The following is a 12,015-nucleotide window of genomic DNA, read 5'->3' on the forward strand; positions in this document are numbered from 1 at the left end:
CTTATGTCCTTCCTTCCTTCTTTCGCTTTCATCCTTCCTTCTGTTGAAACCTACTTTGTGTCCTCTGTTCTTCTTTCCTTGCCTCCCACCTTCATCCCCTCAGACCTGCTTTTTACCCATGCCTTCTTACACCCTTCCTTTCTTCGCCAAAACACGAAACAACACTTGAGGGTGTTTCCCCATGAAATCGAAGCGGAAAAATGCCCTTGAATCAATATTCAGCTTAAACATTCGATTGCTGACTTTGTTTGTCCCTGCACGATGCTGTTGTTTTGTCACCTCTTGACTTCTCAAGACTTCATTTGCTCAGCAGACTGCCTGCTTGCCGCATCCACCCCGACCGTGAAGAAATCGATATCAGACTGAGAGCTCGCTCCTCGTTACTGATAATGCGTGATAAATATGCCCAGGCCAACACGACAAATAATGGATTTAGAATGCATACTTTATACAGCGTGCAACAGAATTACAGTTCTTTAGTGTAAAAAATGTGATATGATATTGCTTAGAATGATCTGATGGAACATACTAAGAAGACTTGAATGTAACCACTTAGCTTATACGCTCGCTCGTCGAAAGCAGGTTATCTTGGGATTCATTGCAATATGACGATTCATTTAGTCAGAATAGCTCAAGGATCAAGATGGCCCACATATTTGCCTTGCTGAAATTAGGCCCTTTTGAGGAGGCGGTCCTGTCTCACGCAAATGGGGGTGGAGCTAGGGCGTGGCCACTCAGCAATCAGCGGCTTGTCCTCGAACAGCCGAAGTCGAAGTGTATTTGCACTCGTTGGGGAAGCATTTTGACACCAAGCCGCAGATTTACAATCGCTACCCAATTAATGTGCAAATGATTTGCTGCCTGCCGTTTTAGAGCATTTTGACTGATCTTTGAAGAAGTTGTGAAGTCAATTACCTGTAATGTGACATCCCAATTTGGAAAGATCCTTGGAGAGTCCATTTCATTCGGTTTTGATTGTTTTTGTACAAATCCCTACTAAATTCTGTGTCTGGCATAGGCATCCGTGCAGATGATCAAGTTCATTTTCATTGGGAGGGTGAAACAGGATTGTGTTGGAAACGATACAAAATGTCTCATTTCAAGAAGAATAAAGATTTGTAACATTGTTGTTGTCGCTCTTTGTGTTGGAAGAGAGGCAAACCAAACAGTGTGGAAAATGTGTCTTTTTGCACACAATGTTTCCAAAGCTGTCAGCACAGCACTAAAAGACGATACACTCCGTGACAGTTACCACAGGCTCCCTTTGTACACTTTGTAGTGTTCATTGCGCCTGTGGTGGTGTGAGAAAACAACACTTTGTTCAGCGGGAGAAGTTGAGCACGTTGGGATTCCGCCGCCCCTGCTCAGTAATGAAATTCTTCAGCGCCGCCGTGTCCTTTCGAGCATTGCGGATTTAATCCTGTGGAGGAAGGCGGCTGCTAAGGCATCTGGCACAATGCCGCTCACTTATTGGCGGAGTCTTAAATAAGTTTGTCTCCCGTTCAGGTGTAAATATCTCAATCCATTTACTGCAAAGACAAATGGATTCAATTGGGATCTATTTTGTGCTCTCGGCTTGATGAGCAACATTTTAAGAATCATTCAATTTTTGCTTTATTACAGTGGTTCAGTGTCCAAAGTGTCCAATAAAAACGGGTCCAGTAACCCCCCCCTTCGTAATTTCCACTAACAACACAGGCTAGACTTAACTCCTCCCCAATGATGGTAGCTTCTCAATCATCAATCAATCACCATCTTACAACCTACTCAAGATACTTCCTTGATACCGATCTGCTATGGCTTTGAGTGCATCTTAAAAAGAAAGAGCGCAACAACTGTGACTACAGTCTTTTGAGTTTTTCAACAAATAGCTGAGGATACGTTCCACATAAAAAACAGCAAACGGTGAATTTGTGAATGGAAGTTCACTGCATTTTTAAGTTGTGTCCTACTACATTGAATGCTGACTTTTTATTGTGCACGCTCTGTTTCGGATTTGGGTTTTGCCAGTGAAGACACAACAGTTGGAGCTGTAACCAACAGGAAAACTGTGAAGCTGGCAAATTGAATTCAAATGTTCTTGTTGTTCCCCCCCCCCACATTAAAAAAATGACAAATAACACTCCTTTTTTTTGGTTTCATTTTTTTCTAAATCTGAAAATGTGGAGATACATGCATGTCATTGGAGAGTAACAATATGACATGCTTTAAAAACTAGCACGTGGTATTAGTTCATGGGAAGGCAGTAGTGGCGCATGTGGTTATCGTGTCTGCCTAACAGTTGCGGTTCTAAGTTCGAATTCCATCTTGCATTACATGAAAAAAAAATGTACGATGTTAAAAATCCAAATGTTCTTCATTGCATATACAATTGAATATAAGCTAAGGACAAGTACATATTCTTTCATTGACATTTACTTTTTAGATGTTAATCGCTGCTGCTTATCAACCTGTGTATTTTACTGTGCTGTCTGTTCAAGTGCAGTTGGACAAGTGGGCGCTATTAGATGTCTGTATTGGAAAGCGCAGTGACACACACCACAGGCTCAATTAGACGAGCGAGCACGGTGTTGATAAAGAGTAGGAAATGACTTTACAGCACGGGCAGATCCCCGCTGGTGCACATAGATAACAGCGCGACTCGGTGTGGGGATTACAGCCCGGCGCCGTTTGACGACCGCCAAGCGTCCTCCGATGCTTTCAGATGGAGTTTTCTCGTGGTTATGTCGTGATTCCACGATTTAAGACCCCCATCTTTTTCTCCCCCCCCCCCCCCCCCACCCCATTTCCTGTGTTTAATCTGATTATTTTATATACATGTGCACGGGCGATACAAAAATGGAACTGTCACCGCTGGCGAGGAAAACAAGTGACAAAAGCGCTGACCTTATCGCCAATTGAGTGCATACATCACATGCTACACTAATGAGAGCCAGGCCGATATTCCAGCAAGTGTGAAGACAAAAAGACTGCCGCAACCACCAATTTGTCACTAAAGTAAAGCCACGTTCTAATGAGTGCCGTTCTGAGGGGAAAAATACCTTACTGTATTGGCTCAAATGTTAATCACCAAAAAGCAAATTAAGCAGCTCGAATGTCAAAAATATCTTCTCTTCAGCACTTTGTACTTGATTGGGAATTGTAATTGGAGGCAAGCAATTCAAGCTACCGTACATCAAAGACAAATCGCTTTTTTTGTAAAGCTCTCAGTAGTCAAGTTTATTTATATAACCCTTGATTCAAAAAATGAATCTCAAAGGGCTTCACAAGCCCACAGTTCGCAAATATCAATGACATCCTCTGGTCTAAAGGAACAAAACATTTAGGGGGGAAAAAATAGAATGGGGGACAAGGATGACCAGGCTGCAATGGATGCCGAATGGGGAGCATTCATCAAATGATAAGATGCTATACAATGTTAATTGAACTATTAGGAGAGGCAATTGAATGAAATGAAGCGCCACAGGTACATTCCTCCGGGGAAGTGGTTCTCCTCATGATTGGTCCCCCTTGTCTGTCGATTCAGAACCCTCCACAGCAACAACCTCAATTCACTCATTGCCACCTGGCCGTTGCCCGGGAGTGAGGAGAGAAGAGAAGCGGCAGTCAAACAGGCCAAACTCCAGATCTCAGTGGTGAGGCAGGGTGAGAGACGAGTTGCGTCCTAAGTGTACTTTAACAAAATGTAAGAATGTAGAAACAAGTTTTAAAGCAAGGTTGAAACATTTCAAATTTCCACGGGTAGGGCATTCCAGAGTACTGGAGCCCAAATCGGGAATTCTCGAGAACCCGCTGAAGTCTTGTTAGCTCTCGGACTTACTAAAAGGACCAGCATGTTGTCAGCATAAGACTCCGAATAGAAAATAAGGTACCATTAGCCCTGTAATAATGAGTATTTATTGTAAGTAACAAAACCTTCAACTCAAATCTATGGTGGACCGGGAGCCAGTGCAAGTTGGCCACTATAGGGATAGTATGATCAAACTTTCTAGTCCTCGTCAAGAGTCTCGCCAGTCTTGTACTAATATGGCGAGAACAGAAAGCAACACGCGATCCGAGCGTCAAAGTGAGATGTAGCAAATGCATGAACTACTGATTCGTATATGTGGATGTATCTTACCGACATTGCGAAGATGCAACAACGTAGTTCTAGTAATATTGAAGGGAGATAAGTGAGTCAAAGATAACATCCCGGATTTTTGGGGTCAAAAAATAAAGGTTACAGCAATGTTTGCAGATATTTCTTAGTGTTTGAAATGCTATTAAAGTGTTTCAAGATAATCATTTATGTTATACAGTATTTATCGTTGAAACTGTGTCAATACGGGCAAGTATAATCACTTTTAAGGGAGCATCAATTATTCCCGGAAACGTTCTATTCATGGTTGGGCTCGGTCCCTATTCACTGTACACTTCATTTGTGTTGGACAAAAGCCATCCTTTTTAAAAACGTATTCCCGTAACGTTCCCCACAGTGTGTTGGAATCCAAATTGCATTTTTCTGCATTGGTCCGTCTTGCACCCCTGGGGAAGAAGCACAATTTGCTTAGGACAGTAGAAGAGGCATACCCCAGGGTTCCGTCTTGGGCTCGCTGCTATTTTGCATGTATATGAATGACCTATCTGACGGACGTCCCGGGGTTCGCCAGCAGATGCGTGCGGATGATAGGATGATTTATGCATGCTGGAAAAGGTCTGGCAAGGACATTTGTAGCCCTTTGGCTTGTATCGACACGGAATTTGCGGTGATTACATGAAAGAATGGGCCAATCAATGAGGACCAAAGCTCCTCTTGGAATGTCTGTGTAGGCTCAAACAGATGTTTTGGGGCCCTAAAATTGTGCAGTTTTCTGAGTGGCCCCCAACCACCAGGCCGTTTGGTACTGAGAAATGAGAACTACTTTTTAAAATGACATTTACGTTCATCCCTTTTTTTTTTGCTTTCAAAAAATGACACTAACTTGAAATCGTAATGCTGTCTTTGAAGTAGTCATATGCAATTGTAACCCTGATGTGAAACCCTTATTTTAAAGCCTAACATCTGTTGTTTGAAACCTTAATCCCAAATTGGAAACCCTAACTTGAAACTCTTGCCCTGTTTGACACTCCAACCCAGCCTCAAGCCTTGTCCGAAACCATAACCTAGGCTTGAAACCCGAATTTTATACCCTATCTTGAGAGTCCCTTATACCCTTATTTGAAACCCTAACCTAGGCTAGAAACTGTAATTTAAAACACTAACCCGAAACCCTAACGCCGGGTTGAAACCCTGACGTTGTCATAAAAAAGTAAAAAAAACCTTGTTTGACACCCAAATCCATGCATGGAACCCCAATTGGAAATCATTCCTGGAAATGTTAACCTTGTTTGAAAGTATGTTTAAAGACCTCATTTGAAAGTATTTGAAATCCTAATCCAGACATTAAAAAGCGAACATGAAACCCCTCCTTGAAACCCTAACCCTCGAAGCAATGCTTTGAAATCCTCACCCTGGCTTGAAATCCTCATTTGAAACCCTCACACTTTTTTAAAACCCAAACTCAGACTCTGACCCCTAACCCTGGTTTAAAACCCTACCGTGAAACTCTGAAGTCACATTATGATAATGAAATTCTTTATGGTCAACCTTAATATGTTTTGTTAGGCGAGCTTCTGGAAACAAGCCCAATGAACCTAACACCTCGCCCTGTGCTGTCCTGGATCAATCCTTTTTACTTTGATCACGTCCACTCACTGCACAGAATAAAACCTTGCATCACTCGAACAGCCGCGTTGTTGGCGGAACCCCCAGACCTCACCCGCTGCTCTCATGTCATCGACCCGCCACGGCCGAAAGCTCACCCCGCTGGAGTTTTCCGAGGCCGTAATGGCACCTTCGGCCGGCACAGTTACCCGTGGATTGAATGTGCTCTGTAATTGGGGCAATACATCTCAATCTTATCCGCTTCTGTGCCGGAGGACTCGGTAGGCGCGCCGGATTGTGAGCCTCGATTGCGTAGGGGGACGTCGCCGTGGTTTGGGGAAACAAAAATGTACCGTATGTGCAAGTCATAACTAAATCTAAAGGTTACTGTGGCATATATTAAAGCGAGTCAAGTCGACACTAAATGTACATTTCAAGTCACGAATTGACTTGAGCAAGTCTTGGGTCAAGTCGTGCCATCAAAATCTATCAAATCCGATGGGCTCTTGTAAATGCTGGCGCATCTACGTATGTGTGACTCGCTAGTTTTTTCCGCGTCAGAAATGCTGCGTTCGCGCAACAACGCCGGGATGACAACTACATCAAGCTTTTTAATTCGATTTGAATTTTTTGCAATTTGGAGAACACAGCCTGACATTTGTCTGCTTATGTTTTCTTTTCCCCTCAGATTCAGAACGCAGATGACGTCTTGATCACTCCCTTGGAAACGTTTCGCAAGGAGCAGATCGGCGTTGCCAAGGTAAGCAAAAACGACACCGTGTCCAATGAACGGCTTGACAGTATTGTGCCGTGCGGGATGTAAATCAGAAGGTCCGTTCAATCTCGCTTTACACACGGATGGCAAAAGTAATTGACGCTTCTCCTCAGCAAAGATTTTTTATAATTGACTTATTTGGAATAGTTGAAACCCTACATATGCACTAAACTGATCACAGCACGCAACTCCTCTTACAACGTTTGGTGTCAAGTCAATTAATCGATTTTCATCATGGATTAATTGTTTGGAGACTTGCTTTAAATTATAAATATTCTCAGATTTCTTGAGATTTATCTTTGTGTTTTATCAAAATTAGGACTTTGCAAAAATCAGCTTGGACTTTGGAAAGCAATAGTCAATATTTGTTTCCGATTTTCTGACGTTACAGAACTACCCAGTAATTGAATCATAATCTATCTGTTTGTGCATTTTTTTTTAAATAAAGGAATGGACATATCCAATTCATCTATTAATCGGAAAAATATGATTGTATTGTATTGCAATATGACGATGATTCAAATAATCATTAATTATCTGGCCCGAGTGTCAATGAAATATGTGCAAGTGATTCTATTTGGGCGGGTTTTAAGGGCGTAGCTGATCGCACGTCTCTTAAGGATGCTTCTTCACAATCCTGCTGACCAGCATTTATTTTATTGTATTTTTTTTCTTCAAGCTTTGCTAATCTTATTGCGCCAACCCGACAGTGTCACATTTATAGTATAAGCCATTTTTTATAATCAGATTACTATAATCCTGTTACACGCTCCACACCCGAGTGGACAAACGGGATCGATGCGAGCGAGAGCGGCCGCCGGGCACCCGCGGATGACTCGTAAAGAGCAACGTTGCTTCGGTGCCACGGACGAGCGCGCCGTTCATTCACGGCCAGAGCAGAACCGTCAAATTAAAGCAACGGCGGCTTGTTTGCGCTCGTTCCCACGGCGTCCCGCCGAGTCTCTGAGCTCACTTCAGCCTCTCGTGACCCTTGTGAGTCCACTCGGGCATCTCCACTTCTACATCTTTTTATCACATACGTACGTTGTACATCTGTGATCAAGTCTGCATTATTGACCTAGTCCGAAGAACTTTGAAACCCTACGGCTGTCTCGAAGCATTCATTTGAAACCGTAGCCCCGGTTTGATCTTATTTGAAACCCTAACTGTAGTTTGAAACCCTAATCCTAACCGAGGTTTGAAATCCTAACCCTAATTTGAAACCCTAATCCAGACATGAAACCCTTCCTTGAAACACTACTCCTTGTTTGAAACCGTAACCCGGGCTTGCAGATCTAATTTATAACCTTCATTTGAAACCCTCACCCTGTCTTCAAACCATACTTTGACAATCTTAATTCTGGTTTGAAACTCTAACCCATGTTTGAAGCCCGAATTTGAAACCGGATCCCTGATCTCAAACTCTAATTTCAAACCCTAACCCTTGTTTGAAACCGTAATGTACGTTTTTCAGTGAACAGGCGAGGGTAGCTTCCGCAGGGGGAAAACGCAAATAGGTGAAGAGTTAGCGAATCTCGAACCGCCAACAGCCCTGGGCTTCATTCTACAATTATTTCAGCTCATAAGAGGGGGAGGAGCTAAGTTTAGCCTGGGTTAGTTTTGGAGAGTCTTCACCTCGTGTATGTTTCTGCTGGTGTTGTACTTTGTGGTCATTATAGTAAAGGTAAAAACTATTCCTACAGGCATTTGTAAACATTTCCTAAGGGGTTGGGGTCATTTATTCACGTTGCTGAAAAACAAAACAATTCCCAATTTTCAAAAGGTGAATGTGCGAGTCACAAAGGTTGACTGTACCACTGTTTTAGCAAATCACCCCAAATACTGCACTCTGACTCGTTCATTTTGCTGGTTGCCATTTTTGAAGCCTTGGTGGGTGGAGGTCCGAGCTCTTTTGAGTGATCCCACTCCCTCTTCCCCCACTCCACTTCTCAGTGTTATTTTTTTTCACGTTTCTAGAGCGGCTCCTTAAAAGCCCGCAACCCACGCCGCTCTCACTCCGCCCACTTCCTCCTAATGACTCTCTCCTCCCGCCAAACATTTGGGCCAGACTGCAGGGAGATAAAAAGTCGCGACTTTTCCACTGTTCTGAATGTGGAGCTGTGGTCGACCTTTGTTTGTTTTTTTTCTCCCCCAACCCCCGCATGTCCCCCTTCCAGTTAGCGCCTTATTTGGCTGCACTGTGAGTAATCCCCGGAGGTCACGTATGGATGCTTCGGCTCGGCGGGTGCTGACGCGTGACGCTCACAGCGCACCGGCGCACGGGCTGCACCACTACAGGGGAATCCACATCCAGTACGTCCCGTGACAGCTTCTTAAGACACGCTTTTGGCAGAACAATGACAAATGCAGAGAGGACATTCAGGTCAAAGGCTACAAACTATGCAAAAGTGACCCCTCCTAATTCAAACACGTCAGAAGCGCACACGTCAGAAAGTTCTTGGCTAGTTTGGGTCCCCGGAGACGGACGTGACATTTGCCTTTGTTCATGTCAAGCCTGAAATGTGCTAATTATGCTACTGTACATCGTGTATGACAGGGGTGTCAAACTCATTTTTGCCGCGGGCCACATCGTCGTCATGGTTTCGCTCGCAGGGCCGTCATGGGCGCGAACACACGTATAGTAAATGCACAATTATTACATACACACAAAGAAATGGATGAATAACTATATTTGAAACCAGAATCCAGTAAAACGTTGTTAGCTCAGTTTCTTTTGAAATGGGGATGCTTTGCACTCAACGTTACATAAAAGCCAAGACGATTTGCAATGTTGTGATTTTAGCAGGAAACATGAAGTCGACACACTTGATTTGCTTTGGCGGGCCACATAAATTGATGTGGCGGGCCGGATGTGGAACTTCTACTCACTCACTCGTACATCGAGGCACCGTTGTGCGACTTTTGTATTCGACAGGTCTTGAGTGCCATATTGCGGTGTTTTAGAAAGAGTACAAATAAGGCAAATAGGTGAGTAATAAGTGACGTCACGTCAGCCATCGATGTCGGCTTTACTCTTGAAGTGTTATGATGCATATTACTTCCCCCCCCCTTTATTTACTGACACACAAGCGAACGTTCGACCTCCCTTACCTACCGCTTACATCTGTTACCATGGTGACGAGCGGCAAGGAAACACTGGGCTTGTGGCTCATTAGCACGCATGTCAAGAATGGCTATGTTAGGCAGGTGTATATATTCCTGCCAGCATCATTTTTTTTCTCCTCATTATTAGCGACATTATACAGTCACTTGCCATAGCATTAGGTACACCTGCACAGCTGATGAGATGCTGTACAGCAGTGGTTCTCAAATTTAATTTACAGAGGAGACATTTTTCCAAGGCCCCCTCGCCCCCTATAATCCTAAATCCAGTTAAACATCACTCCCATGTGTATACCTAAATGCCATAGGGATTTTAAAGTTGCGTATTTTTGAGAAAAAACTCATCCATCCATCCATCCATCCATCCATTTTCTTCTGCTTATCCGAGGTCGGGTCGCTTTAGCAGGGAAGCCCAGACTTTGCTCTCCATAGCCACTTCCTCCAGCTCTTCCAAGGGGATGCCGGGGCGTTCCCAGGCAAGCGGAGAGACGTAGTCCTGGGGCGTCCCCGGTGGGACGTGCCCGGGACAGCTCACCTGGAGGCATCCTAAACAGATGCCCCAGCCACCTCATCTGGCTCCTCTCAGTGCGAAGGAGCAGCGGCTCTACACTAAGCTCCTCCCGGACGACCGAGCTTCTCACCCTCTCTCCAAGGGAGAGCCCGGACACCCTGCGGAGGAAACTCCATTCCGGCCGCTTGTTCTTCCGACCCACAGCTCGTGACCATAGGTGAGGGTAGGAACGACTGAGGACCATGGTCTCAGATTTGGAGGTGCTGATTTCTCGCTTCACACTCGGCTGCGAGAACCACTCCAGTGAGAGTTGGAGATCACGACCTGATGAAGCCTTTCCCAGCTTACAACAACAATGACCTTTACAAGCTCAAAGTCGTACTTGCCAGGATAAAAAGTTGCAATCTTACGAGAAAAGAGTTGTCTTCCTAATCTAAAGCCATTTAAAAAAATCTAAAATGCCATTATATGCTTGGAACAAAAAAGGACTTTATTATTGTAAAAAGATCCTTTTTATTCTTATATCATATGAAAATATTCTAGCAGTGATTTATGTGATACATCACAATCATATGAGGGCTTTGAAATGGCCCAAAGCTAAGGTGGGAAGGAGTAAAAAGGGGTTATGTCTTAGTCCCTATATGTAGGGATGCACTTGAAGTGATACAGCAAGATCGTTTATTCATTTAAGCTATGGCTTGCAAACCCGAGGGGGTCCTTGGACTCGTTTGTGAACCACAAATACAGTATATATGTACGACATATATACAGTACATAGTGATCATCTGCACTACTGATATTTGCAAATGCACACCGCTCTTGTATTGCATCTTGTTAATATACTGCTGGGGAGTGTATTTGCTGGGGAGGCTGCATAGCTGACACACACACGCCACCACAACACACACCATCGCTCTGCATCGGAATATTCTCTTCCTGTGTGTGATTTATTCATGAGCGAGAACAAAGCCATCACATGGGGAAATCTCCCAGGTGCTACAGTAGAGTCGAGCGTGTGTGCGTGCGTGCGTGCGTGCGCGCGTTTATCAAGTGTCTGTGTTTGCTGCCGAGCGCTCACAAGTGCTTTGCTTCTATTCTTTTCCCAGCCAGCTGATTCCTCCTGGGCACCCGGGATCATTTTGGGTCAAAGAGCCCTTCTGCGCTGCGCTGCGGGGGTTTAAACAATACCGCAACACATCTAATGCTTCAATAACGCTGCGGCGCGCCACGTTTGTGATCAACGCGGCCGAAGTATCAAACAGGCGAATGTAAACGTGCTGCGAGCGTTCAAAGCAGCGATGCTTTTTGATGGGTATCCCTGCTCTTCACTGGCTACTATTTATTATTGCGGTTATAGTTTGAGTGGCTGGAAAATGTACTACATCTTCGTGTGAGTGCTTTGTAATATTTCTTTTAGGATTGTTCAAGGGTGTACCCGGCCACTCGCCCGTCAGCTCTGATTGGCTCCGGCTCACCCGTGACCCTAATTTAATTCAGTTCAGTTCAATTGTATATTATATCATCTAGTCATACAGTGCCAAATACCTCTGCAAGAACTACAAAAAAACATTGAGCGTTGTATCATTGAGGATGTCAAATATCAGGATGTGAAAACCAAATTCACAAGACTATTCCAAGATTTAAAAAGAATTGAAAGAAAAAGAATTGAATAAATGCTTTTATGTAGAATTTTACCAAAAGATGAGCAAAAAGTAATAAAATACAAACATCCTAATGGCGTAACAGTAGTGAAAAGGTATGAATCTTTTTTTTTTTTTTTTTTTTTGTCATATCCTACTGAGGACAAGCACCACAGAAAATAGCGGGATGGACCAAATTACACGCAGAGGGGCACTGAGGAGCCAGCACATTGGCTGAGTCACTTGAACACACCCATCCCGCGTTGGTTCCTTCCAAACTGGA

The 12,015-nt window shown here is 44.0% G+C and overlaps 1 protein-coding gene across 7 annotated transcripts in view; it reads left to right on the forward strand.

The window, feature by feature from the left end:
- The window catches only part of LOC133482521 (rho GTPase-activating protein 42), a 76,374-nt gene that overhangs the window by 32,878 nt on the left and 31,481 nt on the right, over positions 1 to 12,015 (forward strand). For all 7 annotated transcript variants that reach the window (XR_009789820.1, XM_061782724.1, XM_061782726.1 and 4 more), the window contains exon 4: positions 6,372 to 6,443. Coding sequence is in view for 6 of the 7 variants with exons in the window: in XM_061782724.1 (XP_061638708.1) it covers positions 6,372 to 6,443 (72 nt within the window). In the remaining variant the exon portion in view is untranslated. The remainder of the gene's footprint in view (positions 1 to 6,371; positions 6,444 to 12,015) is intronic.

Source organism: Phyllopteryx taeniolatus, chromosome 8 (assembly GCF_024500385.1).
Source record: "Phyllopteryx taeniolatus isolate TA_2022b chromosome 8, UOR_Ptae_1.2, whole genome shotgun sequence".
Taxonomy (NCBI): domain Eukaryota; kingdom Metazoa; phylum Chordata; class Actinopteri; order Syngnathiformes; family Syngnathidae; genus Phyllopteryx; species Phyllopteryx taeniolatus.